Source organism: Megascapheus bottae, chromosome 21, assembly GCF_031878675.1.
Source record: "Megascapheus bottae isolate mThoBot1 chromosome 21, mThoBot2.hap1, whole genome shotgun sequence".
Lineage (NCBI taxonomy): Eukaryota > Metazoa > Chordata > Mammalia > Rodentia > Geomyidae > Megascapheus > Megascapheus bottae.
This window is the reverse complement of record NC_143529.1, coordinates 11,697,805-11,719,376: the sequence shown is the minus strand read 5'-3', so window position 1 is coordinate 11,719,376 and position 21,572 is coordinate 11,697,805. Positions and strand designations below refer to the sequence as shown.

Here is a 21,572-nt window from a genome sequence, read left to right as displayed (position 1 = left end):
GAAGAAATGAATAACTCCCTTCCACCAAAGAGACTTCTTAATTGACACTTAGAAAGCTGTATCCTTGTAGGGAGATGAGGGCTTAAAAATCTTTCTCTACTTTCCAGGGCACCACTCAATCGACATCAAGAGTGAGGGGCAACCAACTCCATCTTGGAGGCAAGGCTAGATAAAGTCTAATGACTGACTAACTGACCAATGCATTGACTCATTTGTTCATTCAATGAGCACACCGTGAATGCCTTTTAATATCAAAGAAAAGTAAGATTCGAGATAATGTCCATGGGCCTAGGAAACAATGGCAGGCAAGTCCCCATTTATTCAGCATAAGTTTCATTTCTATCTCCTTGTGGAGATTATTGAAAGATTTTCAATGACGGTTGACCGTGGTCCAGCTCTGTACATGGCAGAGCCTGTGCTAAGTTCAGGGCAGGGAAGGAAGCTGTGTACAGATTACATTGGCAATGGTGACAATATACTTAAAGCCTAAATTTCCTTCTGATTCTTGCTTTTTGCTCTGCCCAAAGGGAAAGTAGTTCTTTTGGAGCAGAATGGTCAAATGTGTAGCAGGTAAACAAATTCACATTTGCTTTCTAGCTGAACCAAACTGACAGTTCCCCTCATCTTTCTCACCCCTGCCATCACCGATTCAGAACCAAGATATTTTATTTATTTGTGTGTGTGTGTGTGTGTGTGTGTGTGTGTGTGTGTGTGTGTACACAGGGTTCTAAATTCAGGGTCTGGAAAATGACCTTAGCTTTTTCACTCAATGCTAGAGCTCTGCCATTTGAGCTACACATTCATTAAGCCTCTCACCAACTTTCCTGCCCCAGCTGGCTTCAGATCTCTAATACTCCTGAGGATATGCTGCTTTGGTTTGATTTAAAAGGCAGTATGATTTTCAAGTGTTTCCTCTTGCAAAGATTTGCTCCAACCAAAACAGATTTGTAAATCTCAGCTTCCCAAGGAGCTAGGATTATAGGTGTGAAGCACCAGAGCCTGGCTAGAACCCAGATATCTATCTATCTATCTATCTATCTATCTATCTATCTATCTATCTATCATCTATCTATCATCTATCTATCTATCTATCTACCTATCTATCTCTATCAATAGATAGATAATATATTATATGGAAATATATATACAATATATTCTCTCTCTCTCTCTCTCTCTCTCTCTCTCTCTCTCTCTCTCTCTCTCTTCTCTCTCTTTCTCTCTCTCTCTCTCTTTTGCCAGTCCTGGGCTTGAGCTCATGGCCTGAGCCCTGTCCTTGGACTTTCTCAAGGCTAGAGCTCTACCATTTGAGCCTCAGCACCATTTCTGGCCTTTTTCTATGTATATGGTACAGAGGAATTGAAGCCGGGTCTTCGTGCATGCTAGGCAAACACTCCATCACTAGGCCAAACTCCCAGCCCTATATTACACTCTCCTATCTTTCTCTATATATTGTGTGTGTGCTGGTCCTGGGGCTTGAACTTAGGGCCTGGGTGCTGTCTCTGAGCTTTTTTGCTCAAGGCTAGTCCTCTACCTCTTGAGTAGAGGTCCATTTCTGCCCTTTTTTTTTAATAGTTAATTGGAGATAAGAGTCTCACTGACTTTCCTTCTCCAGGCTGGCTTTGAACTACAGTCCTAAAATTGTAGCCTCTTGAGTAGTTAAGGCTACAGGCTTTAGCCAAGATAGTGATTAGACCCAATGTACTTTTATACCCAGCTCTTGGTATAACCCAAATGATTGTAGAAATTCCTTTTTTTCCCCTGGTTTTGAGGCTTGAACTTGGTGCCTGGGTTCTGTCTCTGAGCTCATTTTTGCTCAAGGATGGCACACTACCATTTGAGCTACAGCACCATATTCAGTTTTTTTTCTGTGATTAATCGGAGATAAGCATCTCATAGAATTTCCTGCCTGGGTTGGCTTTGAACCACAATCTTCAGATAGGATTACAGGTGTGAACCACCAGTACCCGGTGTAATAGAAGTTGTTTGAGGCTCAGTTTGCATTTTACATTTTGGAAATCCCTGTATGAAGTAGCTACTACAATAGCAACAGACAGGGGCTGTGCAATTTAGTCCTCTCACCTTGAATGAGGAACTGTGAACACAAGAAGATGAGGAACCAGGCCCAGAGTTCAAACCCCATGACTGACAAAACGGAAAAAAAAAAAAAAAAGATGAGAGACTGCCCCAAAGTCATCAGGTCATCAAGTGACACAGAGGACAAGTCAGAGCCACTGAAGTCTCCTTGCTCTGATTCTAAACCCTTTCTATTAAGCCACTCCTACGTGACATAACCCCCTCAATGCTTGCAGCTTTTCATCTCCCTCATCAAGAGCCTGCTGGCTGCACAACTCATGCATGCACATAGGATGGTTTCTGGGTGGCTGACACTCATCACCCTCTGACTTCATTTCTTTTTAATTTTTTTCCTTTGCAAAATGACTCTTGCCCAGAGCCAGCATCTCTTTTCCAAAATGTTAGCATGCCAGAAGGGGTTTTGGAAACTGCTTTGCTATCTGTCAGGAGCCAGATGATTCACAGCCATGAACCAATGAACATAATAAGGATACCTGATTGCATTACCAATTAGCCACCTCCACCTCTGCAGGGTGGATGGAAAGAAGAGAAGACACAGTGTTTAGTTTGGGCAAATACCAAAAGGGCTTTATCATCCTCATCAAGGCCTCAGCGTGGCACACTAGACTTTTTCCAAGCCCTTCTGCTGGAATTCCCATCTCCAGATGCTTCGGCAAGAGAGAACTTGTTACTTGAACATAGGGTTATTGTGTCTGAACTACAGAGGCACCTCTGTGTCAGTGAGAAGGAAGAAACTGGCTGCTTCGTGTCTGACTTTAATGATGTCTCTGCTGCTGGGAAAGTTTGGGAGCTGGAGGTAAATTCTTCCCCTTTGCAAACAAGGCTAACCCAAATGACTTATCTTACCTGCCCCCAGTGGAATCGCCTCTGTGTGCGTGGGCCTTGGGAGAGACAGGCAGATGTTTTCTTCATCTGGAACCAATAAGTGGTATCCCAGTGTGGGATCTCTGGAATCTTCTTAAAAATAAGCAGAAGCAGTATTAGCGTTGGTACAGGTGAGGGAGGCAGGACCTGCCTCCCCTCATCTGAGTCAGCATGTACCCATAATGCTGTGCTCAGGTGCCTGCCAAAGTACAGGATGGCCAGCCTACTTCTGGGATTTGGCAGAACAGAGCCATTGTTTAGGCCTTGTCCTCCATGAGGGGCAGCCATGAGTCTGAACTATGCTTTTTTGGGGGAGGGTGGTTGCTTGCAGTGGGGCTTGAACTGAGGGGTTTATGCAGTATCCTTTAGTTTTTTGCTCAAGGTGGATATTCTACCATTCGAGCCACAGGTCCACATCCAGCTTTTGGTGGTTAGTTGGAGATAAGAGTTTCATGGTCTTTGTTTTCTGGAGTGGCTTCACACTGTGATCCACAGATGTCAGCCTCCTGAGTAGCTAGAGTCACAGATGTGAGCCTCTGGAACCTGGCTGTAGCATGACTAAGTATCCTTGAGTTCAATGCCATATTCACATTATTGACTTGGAAACAGTGTCAGATCCCACAGGTCAAGGGATCCAGTCCACAGACTACTCCCACTTCATGCGCTAGTTGCCAGTTCTAAATTGTGGCTTGTGATTCTGATGACTGTGTACACTGAAGTTTCCATGACTCCTTTCTTGCTAGGATGGCTCACAGACCCACTTAGGTTCGTTACCAGTTTGTTAGGAAGAATGCTGTAATGGATACAGCCAACCACCAGAGAACAAGGTACATAGAGCAAGTAGTAGAGACCTGGGACTTCTCATGCCCGCTCTGGGTGTGTGACCCTCCCAGGGCTTCAGTGGTCAAAAGTGCAGATGCTGAGGTCTCACTCTGGTTCAGGAGAATTTTTATTTATTGATTTATTTTTTTGTGTGCCAGTTCTGGGGCTTGAATTCAGGGCCTAGGTGCTATCCTTGAGCATTTGTGCTCAAGGCTAGTGCTCTACCATTTTGAACCACAGCTCCACTTCCAGGTTTTTTTTTTTTCTTTCTTTTTTTTGTAGTTAATTGGAGATAGCAGTCTCATGGACTTTCCTGCCTGGGACTGGCTTTGAATCACAATCCTCAGATCTTAGCCTCCTGAGTAGCTACGATTACATATGTGAGCCACTGGTGCTGGCTGTTCAGGAGTTGGTTTTTTTTTGTTTTTTTTTTTTTTCACCAAGCTTGATCTCCAGCCTTCCCTTTGTCTCTTCTTAATCTCTGAATCACTTTGTCTTTCCAGTGACTGGCCCCATCCTGAGGTTATGGAGGGGCCTTACCCTAAGTCATCTTATTAGCATAGACTCAGTTGCTATGAAAGGGGCTCCCTATGAATAAGAAAAGATAACATTACTCTGGCAATCCCATGGGCTTTAGCTCTGTGACATGAACCAAGGACAAAGAGCAAACATTTTACTTTGTAACACACCTCTACATCTTGAAGGTAAAGGGGCCAAGAGTAGTATGACAGACTACCTAGCAGCTGGAGTACTTAGGGGTATACACGAAACAGGTGCACACACACATGCACCTCAAGACGCAGAATATACACTTACAAATATACACATACTTATTACTCAACAGTGGCATAGGTAATTGCGTGTACTCACACACCCATGCGTGCTGTCTCACGGCAGGCTTACACATACACACCCCTTGACAAGGAGGCAAGCCTATACTGTGTGTCTATACTTATACACATGTCTCACAAAAGCATCCTATTTGAATCAGATGTTCTCTTCATAAGGATGTCTACGAATAAGTATGTGTGCGTGACACGCACACACACGCTGTGGTTTGTCCTGGGCTGTGAGACCTCTAGGATTGCCCTTGGTGTTGATCGTTCAGTTCTTCAGGTTTGGCTCATTGACATCAGAATTAGAAGGGCCTGGCTGCCATACTGTGTAAAGGGGTGGGACTGAGAAAGAGAGGCTCCCAGCTTGAGGTATTTTGTGGTGAGGGATAAAAAGATCAAGGAGAGGAATGGATTTGATTTTGACATCTCAGCCTTGAACAGAGCAGTTGTAACCACAGACTAGAGTTATTGATCTAGGTTTTTAATTTATGCATTCAGACACTCAAATATACAGGCTTTGGGGACAGAATGAGAGAAGAGGGAACAGAAAAAGGGGCAGGGAGAGATTGATTGGCTGAGTTATATATAGGAATCCTGACCCCACAGAACATGAGGTGAAAGACCAGCTCTCTGTCATGTCCTTGCCCACTCTCACTTCCCACATCCCTTCAAGTGAGCTTCTCACAGCCCTGAGTGTGAATGTGCTGTGAACAGAGACACCTCTCTCTTCACACAATCTGTACTCGCACACTTGCCAGCTCCTTCATCTGTGCTCCTGTCCTAGCAAGGAGGAAGGGCCCTGGGCTTCCTCCATGGAAGGAGCAGCAGCAGCTGGACTGTACTTTCCTAACAGTGGCCTGGCCATATGTGTATGGCACCTTCATAGGGATTTCAGGGGGAAATTCAGATTCTTACAACTTTTATTTCATGAGCTACTTTCAGGTCAGATCAAAACCTCAGGCAGCTGCCTGGTAATGCACTGTTCTTACATTAATGCTCTTGGAAAAGCATCTTAGTCTCCTGCACTGTCATCTTCAGGATGGGAACTCCAAGCCAAAGAGGATGGTTGCTTGCCTGTCTCATCTTTCAGTAGGGCCCAAGCATCCTTTCCTCCTCAAGAACAGACAGGTCTTTGCTCTGCTCTGGGCTGGAGAGTGACTTGCCCCTGAGGACTGGCCCTACTGCAGGTCCCTAGGCTCCTGGGACAGGCTCTGGCTCAGTGGAGTCCCCCAGGAGCAAAGGGAGCATTACCACATGCTGCTGCCAGGCTGAGGAAAGCACCAAACAGCCTGACATTGCATGTTAGTGCAGCAAACCCTCCAGACAAGTACTGACTCTTTAAGAATATACGCAAATGCTAATCCCACAGAAACACAGCCAGTTCCTTCTTTTCAATGAGGCACTTACGTCGTGGCTGCCATGTACCTCTGGACTTGAGCCACAGACAAGCCAGGGGGGTGTGGGGGTGGGGAGGGGTTGGGGTGTGGAGGCTCCTTGCACCTGGGAATGATCACCTTGAACTGCTGCTAGTGCCCCCACATTCAAGGGAGATGTGGGGATCTTGCAGTCTGATGGTCTGGGGCTGATCAGGTCCCCCTGGCTCTCTAGGCTTTTTTTTTCTTTGGTGGGGGGTAGAAGATCCAGTGGCCTGGTCACAGTTGGAGATAGACCATCATCATCTTCTAAAGCAAAGGGAGACAAAGCATGAGGGAGAGCCTCAGCACCACTTCCGGCTTCTTTCTATGTATGTGGTACTGAGGAATCGAACCTGGCTTTTCGTGCATGCTAGGCAAGCACTCTACCACTAGGCCAAACTCCCAGCCCTTTTTATTTTCTTCTTGAGACAGTGTCTTACTATGTAGCCTTAGCTGGGTGGCACTCAGGATTCTCGTGCCTCAGTATCTAGAGTGCTAGGATTATGGAAGTGAACCACCAGGCCTTACCTGAGTGAGAAAACTTCTGAATGAGGAGGAAAGAGAGCAAATCTCTTTACTAACTCCACTGATTGACCCTGGGTTTTAAGATGCTGTTTTCCACTTGTTTTTAATTTTGTTCCTCTTTTTCAATTCAGCTAAGGTCCTGTTAATTTTCTGAAGTATGATAGCTATTGTAGTTAGGAGAGTATTCTTACTTTTGGAAGATATGTACTGATAGGAAATAAAACATTCAGTTTACAAGGACCAAATGAAAGCAGGTAAATGCATATATGTGCTGCTCTATATCTGGGAGATACAGAGTCTCATGGACTTTTCTGCTTGGACTAGCTTTGAACCAAGGTCCTCAGATCTTAGCTTCCTGAGTAGCCAAGATTACAGGCCTGAACCACCAGAGCTTTGCATTCACTTGACATTTGTGCTTTTGGCATCTTGTACTTGCTGCTTACAGGCTCCATAGGTAACTTTCTAAATATGGCCTCTTACTCTGAACCTAGTGAACACCCTTAAATATAAATTAAACACACCAATACATGTAATTGCAAATGACCATAGGATGTCCTGAAAAGTCCAATAAATGAATAAGTACATATTCATAAACAGATTAGAAATGAAACTTCATTGTTTAAGACAAGGTTGACTATAGAGCATGCAGCAATATTTTGGTGAGTTTTGTGCAATTTTATATCTGGGAGCAAGCATGGTATTATGGGAGATGATACAGTAAGTAAGTAATTTGATAGTTAGATACTAAGTTAGCTATTCTGAGGCACTTTGGTTAAGGTAACTAGTGCCTGAACAAAGTAGATGGGATGCACTAACCTCCCTTCCAGCTTCATTTTTCTTGGCTGTTGGCCCTGCTATGTCTTGCTTTGCTTTCCTTCAGGGTAAGATTCCTGTGGGATGCTGGAGGGAGGAAGAAACTACCTTGAGACAAGGGTGTGTCTGTGCGCATGTCCACAGGGAAGTGCACCATTATCCTCTTTGACCTTGATAGTGATGTATACTTCAGAGGAGGTCTCCATAAAATCTTGGCCTCTTCCATTTCTGTTTCTGGTTCATGACATAGAGCACCTATGTGACAAAGAGAAAGTCAACCTGTAGTAGATGATTGTTGTTTATTTTGGTAGGAATCACCTCTCTCCTACTTAAGCCATATGCCCATCCCCTGACTCCAGGGTAGTGATTATGATAGTACCTCATTGTTTTAAGTACAGTGATTGGTTCTAGGGAGGAGAAGTCAACAGACCTGACTTAGCCAAGTTGCTGATCTTTAGAAGACTAACAACTTCTTCCCCCTCTCCTCTTCTTCTTCTTCTCCTTCTCCTTCCTCTTCCTCTTCCTCCTCTTCCTCTTCCTCTTCCTCTCTTCTTCTTCTTCAAGTCAGGTGGCTTGAACTCTGGGCCTGAGTGCTGTCCCTGGGCTCTTCAGCTCAAAGCTACCACCCTACTCCTTGAGCCACAAGGCCCTTCTGGTTTTCTGGTGGTTAATTAGAAAGAGTCTCATGGACTTTAGTGCCCAGGCTGGCTTTGAACTGGGATTCTCAGATCTCAGCCTCCTGAATAGCTAGGATTACAGGCATGAACCATTGGTGCCCAGCTTAACAATCCACTCTTGTGAGTAGTTTTGTCTTTGGGTACTTCTTTTTGCTTGACATTTTGACATGTAAGACTTATTCAGGAGAACCTCCATGGAGAGAACCTTGGCTTAGCCAGCTCCTAGTGAAAGTAAATGACTAGTCTGTGAGTGTACCTATTAACACAAACCAACAGATTCAGTCCCTTGAACTCCCTAGCTACCTCCTTTTATTGAGTACTTATACTACTGGCTCACTATCCTCCTTCCCGAACCACTCCAGGGTCGGCAGCAGAGAATTAAGGACATTCCCTATATCCTCGTGCCCTCAGAGTTATTTGAACTTGCCAATCTTTGCCCATTCTCCCTGCCAGAAACACAAGACTCTTGAGCATGCTCTGTTTCTGACTTCTGTCACCGTGTTGCTTCACCATAAGGGTTCTGCATGAGTTGACATGTCCCACCTCTTGGAATCAGCAATGTCAAACTTCTTTTGTTGTTGTTGTTGGTCGCAGTCATCGGCTTAAACTCAGGGCCTGGGCACCGTTCCTGACCTCTTTTTAGAGCTCAAGGCAAGCTCACTCTGCCACTTTAAGCCACCTCCAGTTTTCTGTTGGTTAATTCCTTACTAGGGCTGCCTTCCAACTGTGATCCTCAGATCTCAGCCTCTTGAGTAGTGAGGACAACAGCCTGAAACAACAGTACCTGGCCTCAGACTATCTTTTTAGTTCAATTGTTTCCTGATATTTTGGCCTAATCACATTGGAACAATAATGTCCTATATTTTAATATACTATGTTATCTCTTCAAAGAGCTGAGTAATGTAAAAAGTACAGTATACATATAGCGAAATATATATTTTGTTTATTTTCTTGAGATAGAGCCTTATTAAGTCACCTGGCTGGTCCTGAATTCACTATCCTCTAGCCTCTTTTTTTGTTGTTGTTGGTGGTGGTCATGGGGCTTGAACTCTGGGTCTGAGCATTGTTACTGAGCTCTTGAGCTTGAGCCTCTACCACTTCAGCTCTACCATTTGAGCCACAGTGCCAGTTCCAGTTTTCTGTTAACTGGAGATAAGAGTTTCACAGACTTTTGTGCCCAGGGTGGCGTTGAACCACAATCCTCAGATTTTAGCCTTCTGAGTAGCTAGGATTACAGGTGTGAGCCACAGCTCCTCATTAGCCTCTTTCTTTTCAGAGCTGGGGTTATAGATAGGCATGCAAATATACAAACTTCTCCCCTCCAAGCTCCCCAGTCCTGGGGCTTGAATTCAGGGCCTGAGCACTATCCCTGAGCTTCTTTTGTTCAAAGCTAGCATCTCTACTACTCAGTCACAGCACTACTTGTGGCTTTTTCTGTTTATGTGGTACTGAGGCTTTATACATGCTAGGCAAGCACTGTACCACTAAGCCACGTTCCCAGCCCAAATATACAGATCTTAAACATACAATTTAATAAATTTTGTTGTTGCCCATCATTTTTTGTTGTTGAGGAATATTTTATGGTTGTTTTTCTTTGGGGGGGCAGTACTAGGGGTTGAACTCAAGGCTTGCTAGAAATTAACTTTGACAAATGTATTCATCCACACAATTAAGATTTAGGCTTTTTTTTTTTTTTAAGTTCTGGGGTTTGGACTCGGCCTGAACACTGTCCCTTAGTTTCTTTTGCTCAAGGCTGGCACTACCACAGCATCACTTTGGGCTTTTTCTGTGAGGAATTAGAGATGAGTTTCATAGACTTTCCTACCTGGGTAGGCTTTGAACCTGGATCCTTAGATTTCAGCCTCCTAAGTAGCGAGGATTACATATGGATGAGCCTCCAGAGTTCCCAGTGCTACCTTCATTAGCTTTTATATTCACCAGTTAGATTTCTCATTTCAAACACCCTTGGATTCCTAGAACTCAAGATTCCCTAATAAAAGCTCATAGCTAGAAAGCTTAGATTCCCTCAGGACTGGAGTCATTGTTGCCTCAGACTGCCCAGAGAAATTCCAGTAGCAAAACCCTGCCTTGGACAGGAATGACTTAGGAGAAAGCCAGATGGGATTTCACCTTTCACAGGCCTTCCTGCCCCACTTGGAATTAATCCTTCCCTGGCCTATGCTCTCTAAGAATTTAGCTTAAAGGCATAAAAATCTCTGCCCTGACAAGTATTGTACAAGTCATCTGTTATATAATCAAATAGAAAGGACAAACTTTTCTCTTTTATTAAGTGAAGGTCTAAATACCCAAGAATTATTTTTAACCTTGGGTATAGAAAAATCAGCTAAATGGTAGACTGCTGCCTAGCATGCACGAAGACCCAAGTTCAATTTGTTGATACCACATACATAGAAAACCCAGAAGTGGTGCTATGGCTCAAGTGGTAGAGCTCTAGCCTTGGGAAAGCCCAAGGACAGTGCTCAGGCCCTGAGTTCTAGCCCCAGGACTGGCAAAAAAAAAAAAAAAGAAAGAAAGAAAGAAAGAAAGAAAACAGCTAAAATCTAGTGTTTACTTATGCAAGAACTTTTGGGTTCCGCATTTGGAAGGCAGAGGTAGGAGGGTGGTGAATTTGAGGCCAACCTGGGTTATATAATGAGACTCAAAAAAGCAAACAGACCAAAAAAAGTCTGGATTCCTCCAGATTTTTATAATCCTCCAGATTATAAGGGGTGCAGCCTGAGCTGGGCGCTGTTCCTGAGCTCTTCAGCTCAAGGCTACCGCCCTACTGTTGAGCCAAGCCCCACTTCCTGTTTTCTAGAGGTTAATTGGAGATAAGAGTCTCAGGTTCTTTTGTGCCTGGCTGGCTTTGAACCTTGATCCTCAGATCTCAGCTGCCTGACCAGCTAGGATCACAGGCGTGAACCACCATGCCTGGCTCTTTTGTTCCTTTTAACCAAGTTTTTCCTTTTCAATTTCTATTCTTTTTTTTTTTTCCTGCCAGTCCTGGGGCTTGGACTCAGGCCCTGAGTACTGTCCTTGGGCTTTCCTCAAGGCTAGCACTCTACCACTTGAGCCACAGCACCACTTCTGGCTTTTTATATGTATGTGGTATAGAGGAATCCAACCCTGGGCAAGCACTCTATCACTAGGCCATGATCCTGGTCCCATCAATTTCTATTTTAGTTACCTTGTTTTATATGCTGTAGTTATTTATTTTTGTAAGATGCCTGAAAATTCCCCTCCCCCCACCTGCTCCAGGCAGTACTGAGAATTGAACTCAGAACCCCACACTTACTAATTATTACTACTAATAATTTTATTTGTCAGTCATGGGACTTGTACCCTGGGCCTTAGCACTGGCCCTGAGCTCTTCAGCTCAAGGAGCATTCCACCACTTGAGCCACAGTGCCACTTCCAGTTTCTGATAGTTAACTGAAGATAAGAGTCTCTCAGACACTAGTGCTTGGGCTGGCTTTGAACCATGATCCTCAGATCTCAGCCTCCTGAGTAACTAGGATTACAGGCATGAGCCACTGGTGCCTGGTGAAGGGTTAATAATTTGAGCTGTACTTCTAGCTCCATTTTGTGTTAGTTATTTTTGATGTAGAATCTCATTGTATACCTGAGTCAGCCTGACCTGTAATTCTCTTTCTTGTGTTTTTCTCTGTTGCTGGGAATGACAGGCACATATCACTGTACCTAACTATTGTGCTTTCTCTCAACGCTGGGATAAGGGTGAATACTACCTTACCCAATCATTGGTGGAGATGGAGTCTTTCAAACTTTTTTCCCTGACTCACAGTTCTCCATTTCCACTTTCCAAGTAGCTAGGATTATAGACTTGAGCTACCTGGTCCAAATTCTTGCATCTTTATAATATCAATAGTGCATTATTTATTTATACGTATATCTATCTTCCTGTTCTTTCACAGCTTAATACGATGCATTGCTCAAATGAAGGACTCAATAGATTTTTTTTTTTTGCCATTTTTTTTGGCTGAGGCTTGAACTCAGGGCCTAGGCAATGTCCTTGGCCTTTCCTCAAGGCTAGCACTCTACCACTTGAGCCATAGCACCACTTCTGGCTCTTCTATGTATATAGTACTGAGGAATTAAATCTGGGTCTTCGTGCATGCTAGGCAAGCCCTCTACCACTAAGCCAAACTTCCAGCCCTCAATAGATATTTTAAAAATGGATTTGAGCTGGGTCCAGTGGCTCACACCTGTAATCCTAGCTATTCAGGAGGCTGAGATCTGAGGATCAAAGTTCAAAGCCAGCCCCCTGGTACAAAAAGGACCTGAGACTCTTATCTCCAATGGCTCTAGGGTAGGGTGGTAGCCTTGAGCTGAAGAGTTCAGGGACAATGGCCCAGGCCAAGTTCAAGCCCTATGACCCTCAAAAAAAAAATGGAATTGAATATGGCAGAAAAGATGACTTCTAGATCTTACCCATGATCCTTCTCTTAAAAAAGACTCTGATGAAGATCATGCTAGGAGGCTTGGCCTTGATTTGGCAGGATTGGGGTGGCAAGGCCCCAAATCTCAGTCCCTTTTGGTGTGCCTGAGTTCTCCCAGGAACTCAGTATCCATCTGCAGGGAACTTACCTCTTCTGCAGGCCTTCTCTTTTGGGGGGTGTTGAGTGTGGAAATGAAGCTCCATGGGGATGATGAATAGCTCTGTTGGGGGTTCATTGGCTTTAAATTGGCATCTCAGGGGGTCAAGAACTCTGCGTAGTTCTTTTGAGACAGGAGGTAATTTCAAAGTCTTTGGTGCCTGGAGAAAATTTAAACAAAAATAACATGGCAGGTATCCAAACCCTACCGCCTGCAGGGACAACAATATTGTTTCTGATTGTGTTTCTTGTATAGGTCCTGCTGGGAAAAGTGAGTCTAGCCAATTGGATGCTGGGTACCTAACCTCGGAGTTGCAGCTTCTCTTGTCTCCTTGGAGCTTTGATGCACGGCTCTGTTACTTCTGCCTCTTGAGTTCTCAGAGGGTTATCAGCAATGTAAGTTTAAGTGCCTTTGAGAGGACAGTTTCTTCACTGTGACTGGGGAAACAGATATGGGATAAACTAAAATAGCTGAGGTTTCGGAAAAGGAGAAATCGCTTCCATATTGTTAAAGGACCAAGCAAGGTGTAAACCATTGTTCCATTTTCAGGTAAGAAATGAGAGAAAACAGGAAGATGCATTTGTGTCTGTCTACCTCATGTAACCTGTCTAGGCTTCAACTACCTTATAACTACCTTATAAAGTTGTAAAGATTAAAATTAAAATATGCAGCTACACTAGTGTTTGGAAATAGATCTCTCTCTCTCTTTCTCTCTCTCTCTCTCTCTCTCTCTCTCTCTCTCTCTCTCTCTCTCTCTCTCTCTCTCCTTACTCTAGATCAAACTTGGGATTTTGAACATGTAGGAAAGCACTCAGAACTCTTGAACTATGTCCCTAGCTTTGGTTTTCTGAGACAGAGTTTCACTTTGTAGCTTTGACTGGCCTTGAACTTGTTAAGTAGCTCAGGATAGACTTGAACTCATGATCCTTCCTCCCAAGCAATGGGATTAAAGTCATTTGCCATCACAGTTAGAATCTATTTTTATTTATTTATTTATTTATTTATTTATTTATTTATTTATTTTTGCCAGGTCTGGGGGTTGAACTCAGGGCCTGGGCACTGTCCTTGGGATTTGTTTCTCAAGGCTAGTGCTCTACCACTTGAGCCACAGCACCACTTCTGGCTTTTGTGTATGTGGTACTGAGGAATCGAACCCAGGGCTTGATAGATGCTAGGCAATCACTCCACCACTAGGTCATGCTCCCAGCCCTAGAATCTACTTTACACACACACCACACACACACTCCCAAATTGGTTCTTAGCAGAAAGTCTGAGCTTCCCCACACTTGTGTAATATGAACATAACTGAAAAAGAATCACTGAGAGAGAAAGAGAGGGAGGGAGGGAGGGAAGAAAGAAGGGAGAGAAGAAGATGCAATATGAGTAGTAGAGTCTCCTGTTTCCAATTATTCAGAAGTTGCTGAAATTTTCACTTTTAGTTTGCAACTTTTAGCATATGATCTTGTCTCAATGAAATATGTTAGGTGCTGGATTTCAGAGAGCTCTATTTCACAGGAGGAAAAATGAAAACATTCTCCTTTTTTCAGAAGAGAAGTGATCAGAAACACACATAGGCATCCTACATACTTAAGAGAGTTGATTAAGGAAGGAAATTCTACCTGATTTATGCAAGGTAATATTTATAATTTTGAGACATTAGGAAAACGATTAACCAAACACACGCACATAAGATCTTTATATTCCTGAAGACCTTCCCTGTCCAGGTGCTGCTGCCCACCAACTGCCCTTTTGTGAATACTGACCTTGTGCGTTTTGTTAGACAAAGATTGCATTGAGGAATCTGTGTGGAAACTCAAATTATTTGTGTGAGGTAGGGCTGACAAGTCAAGACTTAATTTCTTTATTCCAATTAGAAATTTACACCGCGTTTTAATATGGTGGAAAATATTGCTTTCCTCTGTTGAGTGAATACATGGGTTGAGGGAAGGGACTCCTTTCCTCTGAGCCGGCTCAGTGCTGGACTGGCCCAGTGAGATCAAGGGCTTTTCTTAGACCTGTGGGGACAATGGTAGTCTGGCCTGTCACTTACTCCTGGTCCCAAGGAACCTGGGAAAGACAAAGACCCTCTGGGATGGATGGAAAGGTTTAGATAAGTTCAGCCACAGGAAATCTGAGACAATCCTGAACAGAGTGAAAACAATTTCCCTCCTTGGTGCCAGGACCACTGCGGTGGCTAGAACTTGTTAGGCCTACTTCGGATGGCATGCATCTTCATAATGACTTAATATTCCACTACTTCCCAACTGGACCCAAGATAAGCTCCTAAAAGTACATCATCTCTCCTCCTCCTTTCTCCAGCCCTCAGAGGCTGGCACGTGGATAAGGTCACTGCGGCTAAGTACATGTGTGACCTGTTACTATTCACCAGGCTGCTTCAGAGCAGAACTTTCTGGAGCCCTTGTGTATCCTCCTTCCTTATTGATTGGTGCCTCCAAACTATGAAGACTTATGGAATGCTAGGTAGGACCAGATTAGAGATTGCTGAGGACCTCTTTAAGGAAAAAGTATTCTTGATTTCTGAAGGAAGTTAATAAATTTGCAAATTTGCCCTGTATTTTGCCAAGGTGAGAGATATAACTTCTATTGAACTGGATACCTCACCAGCATTTTGAATTTGAAGTGGATCAATTGCTTTCAAGTTCAAATTCTATCCGGGGTGTGTGTGTGTGTGTGTGTGTGTGTGTGTGTGTGTGTGTGTGTGTTAAAAACCAACCCATTCCCTTAACAGAACAAAGGATTCTGTTGAACCCCGAGAGAGTATCGTAATAGCATATGCTTTATGGTATAACTGAAAACAGATGAAATTCCTAGCATTTTATGATTTCCAACATTAAGTGACTCCAGTCCAACTGCACCTGGTGAGTGTAGATGTTAGAGGAGCTAGTCTTCTGTTGAGATATCCCTTTGAGTTTTGAGCTTGGGATTAATTACACACAGATGTGCATGTACACACACACACACACACACACACACACACACACACACATAGATACACACCTTGTTTTTCTTTCCACCGGCAGGTGTGTTTTGTTCTAAGCCAGTGGCAGATGGTATAGGAGGGAAAAGACATCTTTCAACAGGAGGCTCCTGTGACAAGTGGCTGCTTCTGGCCTGGCTGGGTTTCATGTTCCTTTGTTTGTCTGTAGAAATGAGAGCTTGTTAGGGACAGCTATTGGGGAGAACAGTTGATTTTCAATTTTTATCTTTTGAAAATAGGGAGAGTGCTGGGTACTGAGCCGGCCATAGCTTCAGCTAAGGCAGAATCCAGGGACCAAGGTCTCAGTCTCTCATCCAGCTGGACTCTGCTAGCTATTGTCTAAAGTGAGTCAAACAAGTGACATTAGGTGTGCTTGGGTTCTCAAGTAACTCTGGGGGATTAGCCTTGCCCAGCCCAGTGAGGGAGACGTTTGACTTCTTACCGCTGAGATCTGCCTTTCTACTGGGGAAGGCACCTCCATAAAATGTGATGTGGGATTTGTCACTCGGGAATGGAGAATGACCTATGCAGGCATGCCCAAGGGCCTTCCTGGAGGCTTGCTGTGTGCTTGCATTGTGGCTTTCCTCTGAAGCACGAATACAAAGGTGATTCCCTGTTGATGTATCCTAGGGAACAACAGATGCACAGTCCTGTAAACAGGCCATCACAAAGGAACAAGACAACTTCCTCTAACAGCCCTTGTGGCTGGATGTGTGGACTCAAGAATGGAATTTCTTTTGCAAGCTGAGAAGTCAAATAAGGTTATAATAGTAAGATTTCTAGTATTGTTTATTACTCTGCAACACTTTTTTAGTAGGGATTGATATAACTATGTTTGATGGCTTTTTTTTTTTCTAGTCCTGGGGCTTGAACTCCAGGGCTTGAGCACTGTCCTTGGGCTTTCTCAATGCTATCATCTACCACTTGAGCCATAGCATCATTTCCAGCTTTTTTTATATTTATGCTACTGAGGAATTGAACCTGGGTCTTTCCGCATGCTAGGCAAAAACTCTACCACTAGATCAAACTCCTGGCCCAGGTCTGAGTGCGTTATTACCAATAAAATTGAAAAATCAAAAGAAAGTAGTTGCATTATCATAAAATATTTCTCCTCCCTCCTCTTCCACTGTGTGCTTCTTTTCCCTCTTCCTATTTTCCTTGGCAAGTGACCTGCTTACATAAGCAAATTTATTCAAGATGTAAGCAGGTATTCTCTATGTTGCTCTGAATGTTATGTAACACACACACACACACACACACACACACACACACACACTCCTTAGAGTTTAGAAAACCTTTTTACATTTTAACTCATTTAATCCTACAGTAGCCTTGTGATATATATGATTACAGTTTTGTCTGATAGAGGGGCTCAAAGTTGAAAAGTTTTTTAGATGGGTTTATTAAAACTACTAAGCACAAGGCTCAAATTAAGTCTAAGGCCAAGAGATTATTTTTTCTTTTCCTGGACAAGTCTACCACTGCCTAGGTGGGGATGAAGAGTCAAAGAGGGGCTTCGATTGTGATTTGAAAAAACCTGGAGTTTTCCAGCATGAAGCTGATGATTTCATGTCCATGTGTGTATTGTCACTTTCTGGGGAGACTACATATGCAGTATCTCTCAAATGCATTTGTCTAAGGATATCTTTTTTTTTCAAGGAGCATTTGACATCAGGCCACATTTTGGGTTAGAGTAGTTAAAGGGTGAAAGCACCCAAGAAATGATTAAAGGAGAGAGAATCCCCTCTCAAGTCAAGAAGAACAATGACAGAAGGGAACCAGCTGAGATGGTACCTGGGCCCGGGGTTCGGCTTCTTGCTGGGACTGCTTCCTGAGTGGTCGCCAGTGAGTCCCCTTACCGCCATGGTTCTGGGCTGTAGGGCCGAGATCCATGTATCGACCAGCCCCAACTTTGTCTTCATCCAGGCCCTGTTGACCTGCAAAGGTGAGCAGTGGGGTCAGCTGGCAGGGTGGCTGGGAAACAGGTCTTCTGCTGCTGTTGCTCCCTCCATCCTTACTGCTTCTCTGAACAAAAAAAGTGGTCCTGACCCTTGTTTCTCCTGCTGCCGACCCCCACTTTATTTCTGTATTTCTGATAATGCCTCGTGGAAATGGCGCTATTAACTGGGTGGACACATAGCTGTTCAAGGTGTCAAGGGACTCCCGGTGGAAGCCTTGCTGCCTGGGCACTGTTTCCTCATCTGCAAAACAGAGAGACTGAATTCTTGCTTGTGTCCTTGCTGAGTGTTCAAGTAGCCATGGTGACAGTCCTGCATGCCCTGTGAGCATGGTGGATGTTTTGCCGTGCATGAGGTTGTCCTGCTGTGTGGTTGAGATAATCAATCTGAAACAAGATTTCGGGATTCTTGGGGATCTTCTGGTTGTTTACTTGGGAAAACCTCTACTGGAGGCAGTGGAGTCTATCTGCTTAGCTCTCTGGATTTGCCCTGTCTGCAGCCCTCAGAATCTGAGTCAACAGATGACTCCAGCATAGTTAACAAAATCTTTCGTCGATGGTTTAAAGGGTCCTGCAGCAATTTTCATCACTTACTCAAGGTAGATTTATTGCTGAAACAGCCTGGCAAAACTTCCTTGTTTGGAGCCAAGCTTTGGTCATACCTCTACTCCCAGCATGCAACTTGGTGAAACAAAGTAGGATTGTCTTTCAACTGGGGGCTCTGGATGCCTCGAGAGGTTCTCTGGGATGGGGGCCACTGGACTTGCAGAGTTCTTTCTCCTCCCCACAGTTTCCTGATCCACTTTCCTCTGGGCTTTCCAGCCCTTGCCTGTCTTCCCCATTCCCATCCTTGGTGTCATCGGACTCACAATCAAATGCCCATGGCTGGAGCTGCTCCCTCCCTCCCGCTCTCTTCTGCCCATTGGCTTCTGAAGGTCGCTGTGGTTTGAAGTTGTTCCAGGAGTATTGGTAAATGAGAGGCAGGCCGTGGCTTAGGTTTAAAAGTCTGCCTAGGCTTTAATAGTTCAAGAAGTCTCATGGGTTCTGGGTATTCCTCATTAGCCTCATTAGCTTGCCCCAGAGAAGACCTCACCCGCACTGTACAGGCTGTCGCACCCACGACCTTTTGTGTCAGTCTCTAGATTGACTCATAGGTATTAAGCAGAGTGCTGGTGTAACTTTCTTGGTCGTGTTCACCTGGAATCAGATATACTTCTGGGGGTGGAGGAAGTGAAACTCCAGCCAAATGGCCACTTCCTCAACTGGCTTATACATCATGTGTCTAAGTTGGGCATGGCAGTGTGGGTATGGGCTGAAGAGAGGTCATTTCCTTCTGGCCATATCCCAGATAAGGGTGAGTATTGGATTCAATCTATGTGAGCATTATCAAGAATTTTTTTTCTAGTCCTGGGGCTTGAACTCAGGGCCTGGGCACTGTCCCTGAGCTTCTTTTGCTCAAGGTTAGCACTCTACCACTTGAGCTACTGTGCTATTTCCAGCCTTTTCTGTTTATATGGTACTGAGGAATCAAACCCCAGGCTTCATGCATGCTAGGTAAGCACTCTACCACTAAGCCACATGCCCAGCCCTCAAGAACTCTTTTTCTCTGTAAATGTCATCCTTTGGCTGGCTTGCCTTCCTTCCTTCCTTTATTCCTTATTTTTATTTTTGTCAGTTATGAGGTTTGAACTCAGGGTCTGACTGAGCGTTTTTACTTGAGGTTAGTGTTCTACCACTTTGAACCATAGCACCACTTCCTGTTTTCTGGTGGTTAATTGGAGATAAGAGTCTCATGGGGTTAGCTTTAAACCACTCTCCTCACATCTCAGCCTCCTGAGTAGCTAGGATTATAGGTATAAGCCACCATTGCCAGACTCTTGGCTCATTATTTAGGCTTTACAGAAACAAGTTTGTAAGAAAAATACTGCAAGTTTGAGTTGTTGAAAGGAGAACAAAACTTAGCCTATCTGTTCCTCAAACTATGCGTTCAGATCATTCAAATATATGGATTGGGGGTAACAATCTAGAACTTTTTCACCTCTCTTCTCTCCTGTAAGTTCTCACAACCCTGACAGGAGGAGATGATTGAACTGAGGAGTCAAGGAGCATACAGACAAGGCCAGCATTTTATTATTTGGGGATCTGGGGCTGGTGACCAGGATGTTTGTTACTTCTCCAGATGAAATATTTGACAAAGAAATGGAGGCTAAAGGAAAATTAAGTTAAAACTTTCATTCAGAGCTAGGTACCAGTGGCTCATATCTGTAGTCCTAGCTATTCAGGAGACTGAAATCTAAGGATTGGGATTCAAACAAGGTCAGGCAGGAAAGTCTGTGACACTGTCATCTTGATATAACCAGCAAAATACTGAAAGTGTATCTGTGGCTCAAGCGGTAGAGCACTAGCCTTGACCACAAAGGCTCTGGGACAATACCCAGGCCCTGAGTTTGAGCAAAACAAACAAACAAAAAACCCTATGTAACAGAGTATAAGTTAGAGCCTCTGAGCTCCTTGACCTTCTTTGAAAGTAGCTTTTTCTGGTCCCTGTGATCATGGGCAATTGGGCATTGTAATTAGTAATTATGTTTAAAAAAACAAAAAGCTAGGGAGGTCTATAATTAATATTTATTGAACATATACTATGTGCCAGGTACATCATTAGCTCATTGAACTCCCACATACATCTCTGTGAAGTAAAAGTGGTGTGTTCACCCCATTTTATAAATGAGGAAACTGAGTCCCAGAAAGATCGCATGGCTTGGGATCTAGTGCTAATGGTCACGTGTTTAATCCCTATTCCACACTGTGTCACTGTTTTTTGCTTGATTGCATCAGCTCCTTGCTAGATGACATCACTTACAGAAGTCACTTATCCCTTATAGTACAGTTGGTACCCCTAAATGGAACCACTGCAATCACTGTCCAGTATTTGGGAGTCCTAGGACATCAAAATCTAAGCTGGAAACAGTAAAGTTTTGAAGTGAGGCGGCATAAAGCAGTAATGAGCTAGCACTCCCCCCCTCACTCTGAGGAAAGTGTATTCCCTTTCTGGTGACATGGGTAGGCGGCCTAAAAACTTGAGGTCATCATTGCCTTAAAATCAAGGGGTGTCAGTTTGACCCACAGCAGCCAAGTACATAGAGATCGCTATGGTATAGACTGGGGATTCATTTACAATTGACTGACCAACCTATTTCTTGCAGACAGGTATCTTTTTTTTCTCCAGTCCTGGGGTTTGGACTTTGGGACTGGGTGCTGCCCTGAGCTTCTTTTGCTTAAGGTTAGGACTTTACCACTTGAACCACAGTACCACTTCTAGTTTTCTTATGGTTAATGGACTTTCATAGACTTTCCTGTCTGGGCTGGCTTAGAACCACAATGCTCCGATCTCAGCCTCCTGAGTAGCTAGGATTACAGGTGTGATCCATTGGTGCCTGGCTTTAGACAGGTTACGAGCAGAATTCCCAGGCACCAGTGTTGAGACCCAAGGGAAGTCAATAGTTGGGATGTTTGATGGTGCTAGGCCCTGAAAAACTATCTTTTCCCAGGCAGGGCTTGATCTGCCATTGCCACTGTTTCTGGAAAATTGTTCTTTGAGCTCAGAGAAATTACTTTTATAGTATATCGGGCTCTTGTTCTTTCCTTTTCTTCAGAACTCTGCTACTAGCAAAAATCCTGGTCTTTGTCCATTATTGCTATTAAGAGTAAACCCTACAGTGTGGAACAGCTCATAGACAGATCATAATCATTTTCTGTGTAGTGATGGCGTAGATCCTAGAGAGCTCATTACAGAGATGAGCAGACACAAGCTCAAAAGTGACTTGCTCAACATCTGACATCTAGTAAATGAGAAAACAGCCATGGCAATACATACTTCTGATTCCAAAGCCTGCTTTTCAAAAACATGGTATTACTATAAAAAATCACAGCGTTTAAGCATATTTGAGTAGGTCAGAC

At 43.9% G+C, this 21,572-nt stretch overlaps 1 protein-coding gene across 1 annotated transcript in view; it reads right to left on the bottom strand.

The window, feature by feature from the left end:
- The window catches only part of Kiaa2012 (KIAA2012 ortholog), a 104,051-nt gene that overhangs the window by 67,413 nt on the left and 15,066 nt on the right, over positions 1 to 21,572 (bottom strand). The window contains exons 5-11 of the mRNA XM_090354609.1: positions 17,453 to 17,595; positions 16,101 to 16,284; positions 15,679 to 15,821; positions 12,652 to 12,820; positions 7,478 to 7,624; positions 6,131 to 6,295; positions 2,941 to 3,051 (exon numbers count right to left, since the gene is read on the bottom strand). Coding sequence (XP_090210735.1) covers positions 2,941 to 3,051; positions 6,131 to 6,295; positions 7,478 to 7,624; positions 12,652 to 12,820; positions 15,679 to 15,821; positions 16,101 to 16,284; positions 17,453 to 17,595 — 1,062 coding nt within the window. The remainder of the gene's footprint in view (positions 1 to 2,940; positions 3,052 to 6,130; positions 6,296 to 7,477; positions 7,625 to 12,651; positions 12,821 to 15,678; positions 15,822 to 16,100; positions 16,285 to 17,452; positions 17,596 to 21,572) is intronic.